Here is a 19076-nt window from a genome sequence, read left to right as displayed (position 1 = left end):
CACTGCAGCCTCTGCCTTCCGGGTTCAAGCGAGTCTCCTGTCCCAGCCTCCTGAGTAGCTGGGACTACAGGCGTGTGCTGCCACATATGGCTAATTTTTGTATTTTAGAGACAGAGCCACCATGTTGGCCAGACTGGTCTTGAATTTCTGACCTCAGGTGATCCACCTGCCTCGGCCTCCCAAAGTGCTGGGATTACAGGTGTGAGCCACCAAGCCCGGCCTTGTTGGGGTGTTTTTATCTTCTGCACTGAAAATTAGTAGATTGAGAGATAAGGTGGAAGAAAGGCTTAGCCTGTGCAGCCAACAGCCTTATCCCAAACTCCTGATTCCTGGAGGACATCAGGCCCTCCCTCCTGCTGCAGTGTGGCCTGGGCTCCCTTCCTGCTCTCAAATCAGGGGATAGCTCAACTGGACAGTGAGTCTGGAATTTCCTGCACAGACTTGTGGGTCCCTGTCCAGGAGGAAGAAGGAGAAAGGTCCCATTGAGTACAATCAGGACATACTGCCTAAATGCAAATGTCCCTTGGGAGGGGGTCAGGTCACAGCGCAGGGAGGAAGCTAGTCCTCTCAAAGCCTGTGTCTGGAATCTGTTTATCAGGCTCCACTCCGCAGCTGAGATCGCTTCTTCCGTTACTCAGTCCCCGGGGGAGGGACCTGGCGCACTATCCAATCAGGGCCGCAGGGCGGGTTCGTGGGAACTGTCAATCAGGCGCGCTGCCCGGAGGAGGGTGCAAGGTTCAAAGAACCCGCCGAGTCTTCTCCACGCCCCCGCACTGGGCTCCGGGTTCAGTCACTGAGAGACGCCCTGGAACGTCTGTGGCAGCTTCTGTCTCGCTGGGACCCGCACTGACAGCGGGAGGCAGAGGGAGGAACCTGGACACCGGAAGCCGGGAAATGGTGAGTGTGTGAGGTCTGGTGTCCCGACGCGTGAGAGGAGAGACTGGTTGGAACCGGCCGGAACCGGCTGTGGTGGCACCAGGGCTTCTCCGCTGGCGACACCCCGGCGCAGCTCGGCCCTCGGTCCCCTCGGCCGCAGGATGGGGCTAGGGCGGCAGCCGGGACCCCGGGCGTCCTGTCCCGTCTGTGCGCGGCCACTGCGGCCCTGGCCCTGGCGGCCTTTCTGGGCAACTACGCGCCCGCAGCCCCGCGTCTCCCCGGATTGTGCGGCTGTAACCGGCACAGGCTTGCGGCCCAAGTAACTGCGCCGAAACGCTGAGGGCTGCAGCAGAAACAGTTGAATGGGGGGAGAGGGGAGGACACCCCAGATCCGCCTTCCTGAGAGGTTTGGGGATGGGGTGTTTAGGGGTGTGGACGGGGGCGGCTGGGGCGTGGGGTCGCTGGATGGTGGGGAATTGAGGGGGTTCACCTCCTGGGACGGGAGGTGAAACCGCTTTCTTCTGCTAAGTGGGCTCCCTCGTGGGGTCTTCAGCCTGCTTGGCGCCAGCCTTTCCACTGGAATTCAGGATCTGAGAAAGAACTCAGGCGACTCTTGAGCAACTCTCAGAGATCTTATCCCAGGCACAGTGGGGAAGCCGGCGGTCAGCGTCTGCTGTGACCTGACTCTCAGGGAGGCGACCCCGTGAGGCAGCGGGGCTGAGGGCACCTGGTTAATATCTAACTGCAATCTCGCCTCCAGCCTGGCTCGCAGTTCCTGTGAACCCGGTGAGGAGGCTGCACGGTGACGACAGGTCACCAGGCCGACTCGTGTGTGGGGTTTGTGTGTGGGAGGAGCTGTGGTCTCTTTGGTCCTCAGTCCCTTCTTTCTTCCCAAGGGCGACCGCTTCCCCTCCGAGTCTTCCAGAGATGTGGGCAGCAGGGTCTGAAGTCCACCACTGTGTTCTCTCATCCTAACTCCTCCTAGGGCGGACAGAAAATCCCTTGGCTTCCAGAGCCTTCCTCAGGCTTTCTCTTCTCGATTCACAGCAACTTTATGAACTCCTTGTCCCCCAGTTTATATTTCAAACAGAGGCTAGTATTTTAATTGTCATTTTGTTTATACATAACAATATATGGCTCTTTGTAAAAGGTTTTGTGTTTATGAACATTTCACATGCGAAGAAGCAGAGAAAAACCACGACACTTGGCTGTAAAAAAAATGAATATTAATAAATAAAATTTTTGTTATTGCCCTCCCTTCATCATCCCTAGACAGAGACACCTTTTGAGAATGTGTTTGGATTAAGGTTCCTCTTTGGAAACGTTACAGGGTGATGAGTCCTCAGTCCATCCTCTATGGTTTCCTGGTCCTGGGTTTCAGAACTGCCTGGGGCTATCCCAAGATGCCCACAACTGCCAAGTCTCTTATAGTGTCAAGTGAATATCAGTCCCTGTGTCTCTCCTTCTAGAGGACACCCTGAGGTGGAGATGGTGGGACCTTGTAGGGAAGTAGCGTGATGCCCTGTAGTAGGAGTCTCCTGGTATACCCTTCCTCAAGAAGCTACTTTCTTAGAACACTCAGGTTTTCTTCCCCCATCCCTTTCTTGGGGATATATGGCTGGTCAACCAATTGGATGGTGGTATTAAGGGGACAGGACTGAAATGATTCTTCCCTTCTGATGCTCTCACACTAATGAAGGGAGAAAACTATCCCTAAGGACAGGAAAACCAACCCCACTGAGGTGGTGCAAGAACCTGAAAAGCTAACAATGTAGTGTCTCCTGGGATCGTGGTTACTGAGCACTTTGGTGAGCAGCATGGGGATGGAGGATGTTCCAGGTGATAGGAGGACCTGACTTGACACACTTTGCACCCATAGGGAGGTGGTGAAAGGAAATGATGGTATAAAGGATGCATATGGATCAACCAAATTGAAGAACTGGGAGAAGATAGAGAACTAGAAACTGTGTCAAGGATCATAAAACCCCTTTTTTGGTATGATAAACATAAAACCACATTCAAAATGGAAGCTGAGGTAACAAACTGAGTAAAAATTAATGAAAACCGGAAAGTCTATAGTTAGTTGATCATTGTATATGGAGATGCTGGGCAGAAGATGGATTATTCTCCTGTAGATAACCATTTGTCTCTATCATTTCTTTCTTTTTTTTTTTCTTTTTTTTTTGAGGTGGAGTCCCGCTCTGTTGCCCGGGCTGGAGTGCAGTGGCCGGATCTCAGCTCACTGCAAGCTCCGCTTTCCGGGTTCATGCCATTCTCCTGCCTCAGCCTCCTGAGTAGTGGGGACTACAGGCGCCCGCCATCTCGCCCGGCTAGTTTTTTGTATTTTTTTAGTAGAGACGAGGTTTCACCGTGTTAGCCAGGATGGTCTCGATCTGCTGACCTGGTGATCCGCTCGTCTCGGCCTCCCAAAGTGCTGGGATTACAGGCTTGAGCCACTGTGCCCGGCCCTGTCTCTATCATTTCTGTTGAAGTGTGCCTTATTTGTATCACTGCCTGGCAATACCTGCTGTGTCATAGGTTCTTGTACCTTAAGTAGATGCTCTTGTTCCAGAATTTGCTATTTTTCATTGATTTATGTATCCATCAGTCTGCTAATATCATACTCTCCTGATTACTATAGTCTTCAAAGCCTTGATGTGTGGTAGAGAAAGACCCTTCCTAACTTAGTCCTTTGGGCTGCTATAACAAATTACCGTAGACTGCATGCCTTAAACAACAGATATTCATTTCTCAAAGCTATAAAGGCTGGGAATTCAGTTTCAAACAGCAGATCAGCTGTCTAATAAGGGCGTCTTTCTCTTTCTTTTCTTTTCTTTCTTTTTTTTGAGATGGAGTATTACTCTGTCGCCCAGGCTGGAGTGCAGTGGCATGATCTCAGCTCACTGCAACCTCCACCTTCTGGGTTCAAGTGATTCTCCTGCCTCAGCTTCCCAAGTAGCTGGGACTACAGGCACATGCCACCACGCCCAGCTAATTTTTTGTATTTTTAGTAGAGACGGTGTTTCACTGTGTTAGCCAGGATGGTCTCAATCTCCTGACCTCATGATCTGCCCACGTTGGCCTCCGAAAGTGCTGGGATTACAGGGGTGAGCCACCGCGCCCTGCCTGGGCCTCTTTCTTGATTTGCAGATGGCATTCTTCCCTTTATGCCCTCACATGTTTGAGATATGTCTGTAATGTCTTATCTAGTTTTGTGTATTAAGGCAGTTGTATTAGTCCATTTTCACATTGCTATAAAGAACTACCATAAAAGAAGTTTAATTGACTTACAGTTCCTCATGGCTGGGGAGGCCTCAGGAAACTTACAATCATGGCGGAAGGGGAAGCAGGCACTTCTTACATGGTGGCAGGCAAGACAGCACGTGAAATAGGAACTGTCAAACACTTATAAAACCATCAGATTTCATGAGAACCCACTGTCAGCATGCGGGAAATCGCCCCTGTGATCCAATCACCTCCCACAGGTCCCTCCCTTGATACATGGGGATTATGGGGATTACAGTTCAAGATTAGATTTTGGTGGTGACACAGAGCCAAACCATATTATCAGTGTTGGCCTTACAACATGAATTAGAAATTGTCCCCTCTGCTTCTATTTTCTGAAGGAGATTATAGAGAATTTGTGTCATTTCTTCCCTAAGTGTTTTCCAGAATTCAGCAGTGAAACCATGCTGGCCTGTTCCTTTTTCTTAGGACTTTTTGTTTGCTTGTTTGCTTGAAATGGAGTTTTGCTTTGTTGTCTAGGCTGAAGTGCAGTGGCATGATCTCACTGCAACTTCTGCCTCTTGGGCTGAAGTGATCCTCCCACCTCAGCCTCCTGAGTGGCTGGAACTACAGGCACGTGCCACCACATCCTGCTAATTTTTTGTGTTTTCTATAGAGATGGGGTTTCACCATGTTGCCCAGGCTGGTCTTGAACTCCTGGGCTCAAGCAGTCTGCCGATCTTGGCCTCCCAAAGTGCTGGCATTACACGTGTGAGCCACCATGCCTAGCCTACCAGTGCACCCAGTCTGGCCTGGGACTTTTATTATTTATTAATTCAATTTCTTTAATAGTTATAAGACTTTTAATATTAATTAGTTCTCCTTTTGTGAGAACTAATTTTGGTAGCTTGTGTCATTCAAGGAATTGGTGCATTCCGTGTAATTTTTCAACTATGTGGGCATGCAGCAGTTGTTCCTAATACTCCTTTGCGGTCCTTTAATGAACACAAGATTAGTAATCATAACCCCCCTTTCTTCTGAGTTAGCTTGGCTATGGGCTTACTCGTTTTATTGATCTTTTGAAGGAACCAGCTTTTGGATTGTTGATGTTTTCTACTTATTTCTTGCTTGCTATTTCATTAATACCTTCTCTTCGTTGTTATTTCCCTCTGCTTGATTTACATGTATCTTACTAAACTTTCTTTAGTTTCCTGAAGTGGAAGGTTTTTAAGCATTGGTTTTATATCTTTTCTCTCTAGAGATTGCATTCAATTCTTTTTTTTTTTTTTTTGAGACAGAGTCTGGCTCTGTTGCTCAGGTTGGAGTGCAGTGGCGTGATCTCGGCTCACTGCAAGCTCTGCCTGCCAGGTTCACACCATTCTCCTGCCTCAGCCTCTGGAGTACCTGGGACTACAGGTGCCTGCCACCATGCTTGACTAATTTTTTTTTTTTAAGTAGAGGTGGGGTTTCACTGTGTTAGCCAGGACGGTCTCAATCTTCTGACCTCGTGATCTGCTCACGTCGGCCTCCCAAAGTGCTGGGATTACAGGCGTGAGCCACCGCGCCCAGCCTGCTTTCAAATCTTTAAGTTTCCTTCTAAGTACTGCCTTTGCTACATTCTAAAAATTTTGCTATGATACACTCTTTTTTATCAACATTGCAGTATTTACATTTGCTTGAGAATTCTCTTTGACATTTTAATTTTATTTATTTATTTATTATTATTATTATTTTTTGAGATGGAGGCTCGCTCTGCCGCCCAGGCTGGAGTGCAGTGGCCGGATCGCAGCTCACTGCAAGCTCCGCCTCCTGGGTTTACACCATTCTCCTGCCTCAGCCTCCCTAATAGCTGGGACTACAGGCACCCTCCACCTCGCCCAGTTAGTTTTTTTGTATTTTTTTTAGTAGAGAAGGGGTTTCACCGTGTTAGCCAGGATGGTCTCGATCTCCTGACCTCGTGATCTGCCTGTCTCGGCCTCCCAAAGTGCTGGGATTACAGGCTTGAGCCACCACGCCCAGCCCTCTTTGACATTTTTAAAGTTGAGAGGTTTGTAACTTAAATCTCCAGGTTTTTTAGGCTTTTCAAGTATGTTTCTGTTATTTATTGCTACGTTAATTATAATACAGTTTGACTGCATACTTTATAGAATTTCTGTTTTTATTTGTATTTATTTATTTTTTATTTATTTATTTATTTATTTATTTATTTATTTATTTGAGGCGAAGTCTCGCTCTGTCGCCCGGACTGGAGTGCAGTAGCCGGATCTCAGCTCACTGCAAGCTCCGCCTCCCGGGTGTACGCCATTCTCCTGCCTCAACCTCCCGAGTAGCTGGGACTACAAGCGCCCGCCACCTCGCCCGGCTAGTTTTTGTATTTTTAGTAGAGACGGGGTTTCACCGTGTTAGCCAGGATGGTCTCGATCTCCTGACCTCGTGATCCGCCCGTCTCGGCCTCCCAAAGTGCTGGGATTACAGGCTTGAACCACCGCGCCCGGCCAGAATTTCTGTTTTTAAAAAGTTGTTCAAGTGTGTTTTATGGTTCAGAATATGGTCTATCTTGGTGTATACATCATGTGGGCTTGCAAATAATGTGTAGCCTGCTGGTGTACAATGAAGGTATAAATACACATCAATTAAATCTAGTTAATTAATAGTATTCTTGAGTTCAGGTGTATCATTAGTGATTTTCTGCCAAACTGATCTGTCAATTATTGAAAGAGGTGAGTTGTTTTCCTCCAGCTATAGTTGTAGATTTGTGTATTCTGCCTTGTGGTTTTATAAGTTTTTGCCTTATGTATTTTCATGATCTGTGTTTATGGGCATAGATGTTAAGGATTATTATGTCTTGTAGGATTGACCTCTTTATCATTATGAAATATCTCCATCGCATGTAATTTCCTTTGACCTAAAATCTTATTGATCTGAAATTAGTATCGCTGTTCCATATTTTTTTTGATTAGGGCTAGAATGGCATATATTTATCCATACCTTTCTGTTTAATGTATCTGTGTCTTTCTGTTTAAAATAGTTTTCTTGTGCACATTGATGGGCCTTCTTTTTCATTATGCTCTGCCAGTCCCTGCCTTTTTTACTGTTGAATATAGGTAATATATATTCTATGTTATAACTGGTATAATTGGATGAATATCACATATATGTTATTGTTTTCTATTTATTGTACATTATCTGTTTTTTCAACTTTCTCCTTTCTGCCTTCTTTCATTTTGATTGAGCATGTATATGATTCCATTTGCTTGCTTCTATGAGTAGAGTAAATCTATTTGTTTCTTAAATTTTACTAGTGAATTCACTAGAGTTTGTAGAATACCATTCACAACTAATGAGCCTGTAGTGTCAAATAACACTATACCGGCTTCAGGGGTAGTGCTGGTATAACAAACTATTCTGAATTCCTCTATGGTATTGCCCAATACATTGCTGATATTATGTTGAACAAACCTGTATCTATTATATTAGATCAGATAGGTATAAGAAAACTAAAGAATTCCAAATGTCTTCATGTAATTCTCAGACTCTGTGTGTGTGTGTGATCCAAATTTCTAATCTATATAATTTTTCTTCTCTCCAATGAACTTCTTTTAACATTACTGGCAAGGCAGTTATATTGATCATACGTTCTATCAATTTCATTCCTTTTTCTTTTTTTCTCCTCAGTCTAAATAACTTCAATTGTTCTATCTTCATTTTAGCTGATTTTTTTACTTTGGTTGCTCACATCTGTTGAACATCTATAGAGAAATTTTCATTTTAGATATTGTCCTTTGCAGTTGCATAAATTAAATATGGTCCAATTTCTAATTTTGTATTGATATGATTTTATCCATACATCCTTTTTCTGGTTTTCTTTTAGTTCTTCGTTCATAATTGCCTTTACCTCATTGAATATATGTAAGACAGTTGCTTTAAAGTTTTTATTCAGTAAGTCTAATGTCTGAGGTTCTCAGAGATGGTTTATCTTTTTTTTTTTTTTTTGAGACGGAGTCTCGCTCTGTCGCCCGGACTGGAGTGCAGTGGCCAGATCTCAGCTCACTGCAAGCTCCGCCTCCCAGGTTTACGCCATTCTCCTGCCTCAGCCTCCCGAGTAGCTGGGACTACAGGCGCCTGCCACCTCGCCCGGCTAGTTTTTTGTATTTTTAGTAGAGACGGGGTTTCACCGTGTTAGCCAGGATGGTCTCGATCTCCTGACCTCGTGATCCACCCGTCTCGGCCTCCCAAAGTGCTGGGATTACAGGCTTGAGCCACCGTGCCCGGCCTTTTTTTTTTTTTTTTGAGACGGAGTCTGGCTCTGTCGCCCAGGCTGGAGTGCAGTGGCCGGATCTCAGCTCACTGCAAGCTCCGCCTCCCGGGTTTACGCCATTCTCCTGCCTCAGCCTCCCGAGTAGCTGGGACTACAGGCGCCAGCCACCTCGCCCGGCTAGTTTTTGTATTTTTAGTAGAGACGGGGTTTCACCGCGTTAGCCAGGATGGTCTCGATCTCCTGACCTCGTGATCCGCCCGTCTCGGCCTCCCAAAGTGCTGGGATTACAGGCTTGAGCCACCGCGCCCGGCCGAGATGGTTTATCTAAATTAAATTTTTTCCATTGATGAACTGTATTTTCATGCTCCTTTATAGTCTTTGTGGACTTTTTGTGTTGTAAAGCAGACATTTGAATGTTATAATCCGGAAATCAGATTCCTCTTCACTGTTTGCCCTTCTGGTTTGTGGAAGGTTTTAATTATTCGTTTGTTTAGTAACATTTTCAGAGTGTGTTTGCAGAGACTGTATTCTCTGTCCAATGTAGTCATTGAAGTCTCTGTTCCCTTAGCTTGTGTTCATCCAGTATTCTGATAGATTTCCTGAATGCTAGCAGCTAAAAGTAAAAAAGATATGCCAAACAAAAACCTGACCTCTTCCAGTGTTTGTGGATGGGTCTGTGATGTAGTTTAGTATTTGAACACTTAGCCAGACTGCTTAAAACTCTGCTTTAGCCTTCCCTTTCTGTTTTACCAAACTGAGAGATGATGCAGAGCTGAAAATGAGGGCCTCCCCAGGTCTTTTGTGAAAATGTGTTCTTTCCAGTGCATGCATTTCCAGTGCATGCATTCTCAATTCCCCAAAAACACTTGAGTGCTTTTGAATGCCCTTTTTTTTTTTTTTTGAGACGGAATCTTGCTTTATCGCCCAGGCTGGAGTTCAGTGGCTCGATCTCGGCTCACTGCAACTTCCAATTCCCAGGTTCAAGCAATTCTCGTCCCTAAGCCTCTGGAGTAGCTGGAACTACAGGTGCCCGCCACCACGCCTGACTAATTTTTGTATTCTTAGTAGAGACGGGGTTTCAACATATTGGCCAGGCTGGTCTCAAACTCCTGACCTCAGGTGATCCTCCCGTCTCAGCCTCCCAAAGTGCTGGGATTACAAACGTGAGCCACCGCGCTGAGCTTGAATGCCCTAATTTCTGGGGGAAATTGTTCTCTTCCTTTTTATTCCCAGGACTTAGATATTCTACCATTTGTCTTAATCATAATTTGTTGTCCCAGTTGTTTGAAGGTTTTTTATGTATTTTGCAACATTTTGAAGCAGTTCCTGCCAAGCTTGACCTAATTAGGCTCCATCATTGATGAAATAAAAAAGAGAGCTTTCTTTCAGACCTTTGGATGGTCCACAGATGGATTGAAAAATACAAAGGGGCAATAACTTATACATAAGATCTGATCTCCTCTCTCTGGGGGGATCCACATTGGAAATTTGGTCTTCTGTCTTCAAGACTGGCTCTGATGTGAGGAGCGGTTGGGACAAGGACAAACAAAACTCCACAAAGCTTTTCTACTATTTGTCATCTTCCTATTTGTTTATCTCTATGTTAATAGTACAGTATGTTAATAGTACAGGATGCTGAATATAGTATATTCACAATACTTTATTCACAATACTGTTTTTGGAAAGCTGTTGCTTTCTTGATTAGAAGGATTTTAGCATTTTTAGACGTTTGTGACTTCTATTAGATTTGGTCATGTAATTTTTTTTTTTTTTTTTGAGACGGAGTCTCGCTCTGTCGCCCAGGCTGGAGTGCAGTGGCCGGATCTCAGCTCACTGCAAGCTCCGCCTCCTGGGTTCACGCCATTCTCTCGCCTCAGCCTCCCGAGTAGCTGGGACTACAGGCGCCGCCATCTCGCCCGGCTAATTTTTGTATTTTTTTAGTAGAGACGGGGTTTCACCGTGTTAGCCAGGATGGTCTCGATCTCCTGACCTCGTGATCCGCCCGTCTCGGCCTCCCAAAGTGCTGGGATTACAGGCTTGAGCCACCGCGCCCGGCCGGTCATGTAATTTTTAATGATGACAAAAAGGTCTGTTTAGTGATTTAGGGAATATTATAGATATTCATGAGAGGTGACACAGAGTTTTTTCCTAAGAACATATGCAATCTTTGCCCTTCTTTTCTTCTTCTTTGACATTACTTAATAAAGTTTAACATTTTTCCATTGGGATGGTAAAATATCCTGATTAGTCTTTTGTCATGTTAAACTACATTTGTTCTGTAGGAAACCATTTGCTAGCTTCCAAATGTTCTCTCTTAGTGTAGTCACATAGCACAGGCTAAATTCCCCAAGGCACGAGGGTCACTCATTACAGATACAGTGACCAGAGTGTTTTTCCCTTATTTTTTTATTTTTTTGAGACGGAGTTTCGCTCTTGTTGCCCAGGCTGGAGTGCAATGGCGCGATCTAGGCTCACTGCAACCTTCACCTCCCAGGTTCAAGCAATTCTCCTGCCTCAGCCTCCTGAGTAGCTGGATTATAGGCATGCGCCACCACGCCTGGCTAATTTTTTGTATTTTAAGTAGAGGCGACGTTTCTCCATGTTGGTCAGACTAGTCTTGAACTCCCAACCTGAGGTTATCTGCCTGCCTCGGCCTCCCTAAGCCTCCCTAAGTGCAGGGATTATAGGCGTGCGCCACTGTGCCTGGCCTCAGAGTGTTTTTTTCGTGGCTGTCTTAGTCTGTTTTTTGTTGCTTATAACAGAATACTTTAACCTGGGTAATTTATAAGAAATGATATTTATTTTTTACACTTCTGGAGGGTGGGAAGCCCAGCATCAAGGTTAGGCATCTGGTGAGAGCCTTCTTGCTGGTAACGCTCTTTTGCACAATAGGTAGTAGGACTTTGTCATGACAAGAACTGCAGACCCACTGTAGAAATAGAAATTAGGAGTGATTCAGGCGATAAGACTCACTTTCTTAACTCACCAACAAGAGGTTGGTGTGTTCCTATTCAACTGTTACTTTATAAAACATGTTCAATTCTAGCATCAGAATTGTTGTGTGGGATAAAATGGTATAAAGAGAGAATAAGAATGGGTTTACCATGTCCTTGAATAAATGTTTGGAAACCACAGCATCTTGTGAAGGTTATGAAGTCAATCTAGATTCCCAGTGCCTTCAGTTTTAATCTTCCTCCTGTGCACATGTGGAATGTTTCAGGACTCAGTGGCATTTGAGGATGTGGCTATAAACTTCACCTGTGAGGAGTGGGCTTTGCTGGGTCCATCACAGAAGAGTCTCTACAGAGATGTGATGCAGGAAACCATCAGAAACTTGGACTGTATAGGTAAGGATGACATCATGCCTTCACTTAGTCAATTAGAGACATTTGTTTCTTGGTCATCAATGCTGTTCAATGATTTGAAATATGGAAAGGGGATATAATTGGCCCTTGAACCAGCCACCCAAGCAGTCATACATCTTATTCTCCCCCACAACTTAACCACTAGTAGCCTACTGTTTACTGGCAGCATTATTGGTAACATAAACAATTAAAACATGTATTTTATGTCATATGTATTACATGCTATATATTCTCACAGTACAGTAAGCTAGAAAAAGAAAATATTCATTAGGAAACTATAGGGAAGTAGAACATTATTTAGTATTCATAGAAAGTTTCCATTCTGTTTTTTTTTTTTTTTTTGAGACAGAGTCTCACTGTATTGGCAGGCTGGAGTGCAGTGGCACGATCTTGGCTCACTGCAACCTCTGCCTCCTGGATTCAAGCAATTCTCCTGCCTCAGGCTCCCGAGTAGCTGGGACTACTGGTGCCCGCCACCATGCCCAGCTAATTTTTGTATTTTTAGTAGAGATGGGGTTTCACCATGTTGGCCAGGATGGTCTCGATCTCTTGACTTCATGATCCACCCGCCTCGGCCTCCCAAAGGTCTGGGATTACAGGTGTGAGCCACCATGCCTGGCCCATTCTAACTGTCTTTACATTGAGTATACTGAATAAGAGGAGGGGTTGGTCTTGCTGTCTCAAGAGTAGCAGAGACTGAAGAAATTTATCTGTAAATGGACCTGTGCAGTTCAAACCTGTGTTGCTGAAGAGTCAACTGTAGTTTGGTGTGTGAATAATGCATGATTGCAGTGTACATAAAATCTTGCAGTCTTTCTATAATTTTGTAATAATTTATAGTCATTTTTCTGGTTCTGACTTTCAGGAATGATATGGCAAAATCACAATATAGAAGAAGATCAGTACAAAGATCTCAGGAGAAATCTAAGGTAATTTGCACCCACAAGAGAAAGCTGTGTCCTTGGAGTGATTCATAGTATGCCAGAAATTTTATTTTATTTTGTTTGTTTTAGAAACAGTGTCTCACTTTGTTGCTCAGGCTGGAGTACAGTGGTATGATCATAGCTTGCTGTATAGCCTCAGACTCCTGTGCTCAATGGTCCTCCCATTTCAGCCTTCCGAGTAGCTAGGGTTACAGGCATGTACCACCACATGTGGCTACATATTTTGTTTTTGTAGAACTAGGGTCTTGCTATGTTTAACCAGGCTCATCTCAAGCTCCTGTCCTTAAGCATTCCTCCTGCCTTGGCCTCTCAAAAGGCAGGTATTGCAGGCATGAGCCACTGTGACCAGCCCAAAATTTTAAAAAGAAGCATGGAAAATTAACAAGCCCACCTTAAATTTATTTATTCTTAGAAAATTTTCTTTTTTTTTTTTGTGGTTTTTTTTTTAGTAGAGACGGGGTTTCACCGTGTTAGCCAGGATGGTCTCGATCTCCTGACCTCGTGATCCGCCCGTCTCGGCCTCCCAAAGTGCTGAGATTACAGGCTTGAGCCACCGCGCCCGGCCAATTTTCTTCAAAAACGTATACTTAAATGTGACATAGCTATTCAGTGCTTGCAAAATAGTTATCTTGGAAACAGTATTAAGAATTCCCATAGGAATGTCACTGTCTTCAAAACAGCTGGGGTTGAGTTATCTTGCACATGTTCTGTCCATTCATGTTCTAACAGGGCATGAAACCTACTATTTGCATGATAATGTTAGAAATGTAAATCCAGGCCAGGTGGGATGGCTCACACCTGTAATCCCAACTATTTGGGAAGCTGAGGCAGGAAGAGTGCTTGAGCCCAGGTGTTCAAGCAGTCTGGGCAACGTGGCAAGACCCCCTTTCTACAAATAATACAAAAATTAGCTAGGCATGGTGGCCTGTGCTTGTGGTTTCAGTTACTTGGGAGGCTGAGACAGGAAGGTTGCTTGAGCCCAGCAGGTCAAGACTGCAGTAAGCCCTGTTCACATCACTATACTCCAGCCTGGGCAACAGAGCAAAACCCAGTTTCAAAAAGAGAAAGAAAGAAAAAGAAAGGCTGGGTATGGTGGCTCACCCTTGTAATCCCAGCACTATAGAAGGTCAAGGTGGGCAGATTGCTTGAGCTCAGGAGTTCAAGATTAGCCTGGGCAACATGGTGAAACCTCATCTCTACAAAAAATACAAAAATCTAATCCTAGCACTTTGGGAGGCGGAGGTGGGTAGATCACGAGGTTGAAACCATCCTGGCTAACATGGTGAAACCCCGTCTCTACTGAAAATACAAAAAATTAGATGGGCATGGTGGCGGGCGCCTGTAGTCCCAGCTACTTGGGAGGCTGAGGCAGGAGAATGGTGTGAACCTGGGAGGTAGAGCTTGCAGTGAGCCAAGATTGTGCCACTGCATTCCAGCCTGGGCAACAGAGCGAGACTCTGTCTCAAAAAAAAAAAAAAAAATCAGCCAGACGTGGTGGCATTTGCCTGTAGTCCCAGCTATTTGAGAGGCTGAGGTGGGAGGATGGTTTGAGTCCAGGAGGTGGAGGTTGCAGTGAGCTGAGATCACACCACTGCACTCCAGCCTGGGCAACAGAACGAGACCCTGTCTAAAAAAAAAAAAAAGAAAGAAAAGAAATGTAAATCCAATACTTATTAATACAAAATCATTTATAAACAAACCTTTACTAATATACTTCTTATTTTTTACAGATGTCATATGGTAGAGAGATCCTGTGAAATTAAAGATAATAGTCAATGTGGAGGACCCTTTACCCAGATTCAAGACAGTATTGTGAACGAGAAAATACCTGGAGTAGATCCATGGGAAAGCAATGCGTGTGCAGAAGTCCTCATGGGTCGTTCATCTCTTAATTGCTACATTAGAGTTGACAGTGAACACAAACCATGTGAGTATCAAGAATATGGAGAGAAGCCATATACACATACACAATGTGAGACAGCTTTCAGTTATCAGCCCTCCTTTCAAATACGTGAAAGGCCTCAGCATGGAAAGAAACTCTATGATTGTAAGGAATGTGCAACCTTCAGTTCTCTTGAAAACCTCCAAAGACATATGGCAGCACACCATGGAGATGGACGTTGTATGTGTAAGTTGTGTGGAAATGCCTTTATTTGGCCTAGTTTATTTCATATGCTTGGAAGAACTCACACTGAAGAGAAACCATATGAATATGAGCAGTGTTCTACAGCGTTTCCTGCTTATAGTTCCTCTCTAAGACATGAAAGAACACACAGTGGAGAGAAACCCTATCAATGTAATCTATGTGGGAACGCCTTCAGTTGTTCCTGTTACACTCAACTATATGAAATGAGTCACACTGGAGAACAATCCTATGAATGTCAGCAATGTGGGAAAACATTTTATCATCTTGAAAGCTTTCAAAGACACATGATAATGCACACTGGAGATGGACCTCATAAATGTAAGATATGTGGAAAAGGCTTTCTTTCTCCCAGTTCAGTTCGAAGACATAAAAGAACTCACACTGGAGAGAAACCCTATGAATGTAAGTATTGTGGGAAAGCATTCTCTGATTGCACAGGTTTTCGAAGACACATGATAACGCACACTGGAGATGGACCTCATAAATGCAAGGTATGTGGGAAAGCCTTTGATTCTCCCAGTTTATGTCGAAGGCATGAAAAAACTCATACTGGGGAGAAACCCTATAAATGTGAATGTGGGAAAGCCTTTAGTGATTTCTATTACTTTCGAAATCATGAAACTACTCACACTGGAGAGAAGCCATATAAATGTAAACAATGTGGAAAAGCCTTCATTTGTTGCACTTACCTTCAAATACATGAAAGAATTCACACGGGGGAGAGACCCTATAAATGTAAACAATGTGGAAAAGCCTTCAGGTCTTCCAATTACATTCGAGTACATGAAAAGACTCACACTGGAGAAAAGCCCTATGAATGTAAGCAGTGTGGAAAAGCACTTTCTCATCTGAAAAGCTTTCAGAGACACATGATAATGCACACTGGAGACGGACCTCATAAATGTAAGATATGTGGGAAAAGCTTTGATTCTCCCAGTTCATTTCGAAGACATGAAAGAATTCACACTGGGGAGAGACCCTATAAGTGTAAACTATGTGGGAAAGGCTTCAGGTCTTCCAGTTACATTCAACTACATGAAAGGACTCACACTGGAGAGAAACCCTATGGTTGTCAGCAATGTGGGAAAGCATTATCTGATCTCTCAAGCTTTCGAAGACACATGATAACACATACTGGAAATGGACCTCATAAATGTAAGATATGTGGGAAAGGCTTTGATTATCCCAGTTCAGTGCAAAGACATGAAAGAACTCACACTGGAGAGAAACCCTATGAATGCAAGGAATGTGGGAAGGCCTTCAGTCATTCAAGTTACTTACGGATACATGAAAGAGTTCATACTGGAGAGAAGCCGTATAAATGTAAGGAATGTGGGAAACCATTCCATTGTCCCAGTGCATTTCATAAACATGAAAGGACCCACAGTGTAGAGAAACCCTATAAGTGTAAAGAAGAAGGGGAAACATTTCATTATATCAGTTCCTTTCATAAGCATGAAGGGACCCACTAGAGAAAACCCCTGTGAGTGTTGAACATGTGGGAAAGCCTTAAGTACTTTCAGCTTCTTACAAATACACAAAAGGACTCACACTGAAAAAAGTTGTATGATTGTAAAAATGTACTAAAACCTTCCATTTTTTTCAATACCTTTTGAAAACATGACCAAACTCATGCTTCAAAAAATATATATATAATGAATATGAGGAATATGAAAAAGACTTTCTTTCACTAGCAAACTTTCAAAGGTGGATATTATGACATACTAGCAGTGGACCTTACTACTGTAAGGAATGTAGAAATGCATTTACTAGTCCTAATTCATTTCAGTTACATGAAAGATTTCAAATTGCAGAGAACCACTATGAATGTAAACCATGTGGTAAAGCATTTAGTAGCTTCAGTTTCTTTTGAATACAGTCCTCCTTAGTTTCTGAGGTGAATTGATTCCAACACCCTCGGGAATACCTATATTCAGAGATATTCAAGTCCCTGATTTTAAACAGCATGTTTGCATATAACCTAGGCACATTCTTCTGTATATTTTAAATCATTTCTAGATTACTTATAATACACAATGCATTGTAAATTCTATATAAGTTGCTTTTGTATTGTTTAGGGAATCATGACAAGAAACAAGTCTACATGTTCAGTACAGACACAGCTGTCATTGTCCTAAGTACATGTACATGTCAGCAACAATGTCAGGATCTGTGGAGTTTGCAAGTATAAGATCTTTAAGTGTTGAAGGTTCCATCTCTATAATTGCAGCTGCTTTAGCTACAAATATTATAGGAAGCTGTTCCTTCTTTTTCTTTACATCACCAAACTTTCCAGTGGTTATAGGCATTTTGTTATCCTTCAAGTGACCTGGAGCCTTTGTTGTATTATAGGATTGTACCTGAAGATCACATTCTTTAACAATTGTACCTACTGAATCTATAAAACTACTAGAAGAAAACATTTTGAAAATACTTCAGGACATTGGTTTAGGCAAAGATTTTATGGCTAATACCTCAAAGCACAGACGACAAAGACAAAAATAGACAAATGAGACTATATTATACTAGAAAGTAGCTGTGCAAAGCAAAGGGAACAATGAGTGCAGAGAAAACCTGATGATTATGAGAAAATATTTGCAAACTATGTGACAAGGGACTAATACCCAAATATACAAGGAACTCAAACATCTCAACAGCAAAAAATATAAATAATCCCATTAAAAGTGGGAAAAGGACATGAACAGACAGTTCTCAAAAGAAGACATGCAAATGGCCAAAAAGTATATGGAAATATGTGCAACATCACTAATGGTTAGGAAAATGCAAATTGAAACCACAATGAGATACCCTACTTAGAACTGTTTTTACTAAAAAAGATAAAAAACAACAAATGCTGATGAGGATGTGGAGAAAAGAAAACTTTCACTGTTGGTCAAAGTGTAAGTTAGTACAGCCACTGTGGAAAGCAGTATGTAGATTTCTCAACAACCTAAAAATAGAACCACCATATGATCCAGCAAACCCAGTATATCCACAGGAAAAGCAATCAATATATCAAAGAGATACTTACACTTGCATATTTATCACAGCACTATTCACAATAACAAAGATATGGAATCAATCTAAGCATCCATCAGTGGACACATGGATAAAGAAAATGTGGTTTATGTACACAGTGGAATACTATTTGGCCATAAAAAAAGAATAAAATGCCATTGCTAACAACATGGATGGAGCTTGAGGTCATTATGGTAAGTGAAATAAGCCAGGCACAGAAAGACAAATACCACATGTTCTCACTTACATGTGGGAGGTGAAAAACTTGATCTCATGGAGATAGGGAGTAAAATAGCAGGTATCAGAGGCTGAGAAGGGGAAATGAAGGGTGAATACGTACAAATTTCCATTTACATCAAAGGAATAAGTTCGAAAGCAGACTAGAGTGAACTATAGTTAGCAATAATATATTGCATTGCATATGTCAAAGTAGTTGGAAGAGAGGACTTGAAATGTTACCAACACATAGAAATGATAAATACTCAAGAGATCATGGATACCCCAAATACCCTGACTTGACCATTACACAGTCTATGCATGCAACAAATACTCACGTGTACCTTATATATATGTAAAATATGTATCAATAAAAGAAAATATATAAAATAGTTTTAAAATAACACTATTGTTAGGTGCGTGTGGGCTGAGAAACAGCCTGAGGTGTAAACTTAAGTTCTTCTCGGGTCTTTTCTTAGTTGCACCTGTCCCTGGGCATGTGTGGTAACTTTCTGATTTTCTCTGTATGGTTATTTTTGCACAACCTAATTTTCAGTGGTTCTCAAAATGAGAGGAATAAAAACATTATGGGAAAAATAAAAGGCACCAGCCTGGAAGTCACTTCAGATGGAGGGCAAGGGCCTTTGGAAAATGGAGAGAGATGCAGCAGCAACAATCACCTTCTACTTCTTTGTCTGTAACTCTGATCAGAAGCAGCAATTATCAAGCAGTGCACAAATCCCCAGTATTTGGAAGACAGGTCCTTTTTGTCCACCTTGGCCTCCCCAGAACTGCATGCAAACTGCTGTTAGAACTTATGCGTAGCTACCTGTCATGGAGCTGAGGAGGGGGAATGAGTCAGGGCTGCTGACTCAAGAGTTGAAATTGACCAAAATTAACCAAATTTTATTAGCCAATTTCCCTGGAAGCTGCAAGCTTTTAGTAGTATCCACAGTTTCAAAATAGCTACATCAGTTGGATTCTGCTAATGCACATCCAGTTGGGGATACAGATTCTTCATGCTTTTT

General features: G+C 43.1%; 1 protein-coding gene across 1 annotated transcript; it reads left to right on the top strand.

The window, feature by feature from the left end:
* Positions 1 to 692: 692 nt before the first annotated feature.
* Positions 693 to 18650, top strand: ZNF441 (zinc finger protein 441). Its single transcript, XM_033196866.1, has 4 exons — positions 693 to 897; positions 11580 to 11706; positions 12590 to 12653; positions 14399 to 18650. Exons 1-4 carry the CDS (start codon positions 895 to 897, stop codon positions 16284 to 16286), a joined length of 2082 nt encoding a protein of 693 aa, XP_033052757.1. The 5' UTR covers positions 693 to 894; the 3' UTR covers positions 16287 to 18650.
* The last annotated feature ends 426 nt before the right edge of the window (positions 18651 to 19076 follow it).

The sequence above is a fragment of the Trachypithecus francoisi genome, unplaced genomic scaffold (assembly GCF_009764315.1).
Source record: "Trachypithecus francoisi isolate TF-2019V2 unplaced genomic scaffold, Tfra_2.0 Lachesis_group5, whole genome shotgun sequence".
NCBI lineage: Eukaryota > Metazoa > Chordata > Mammalia > Primates > Cercopithecidae > Trachypithecus > Trachypithecus francoisi.
This window is presented reverse-complemented; position numbering and strand designations above follow the sequence as displayed.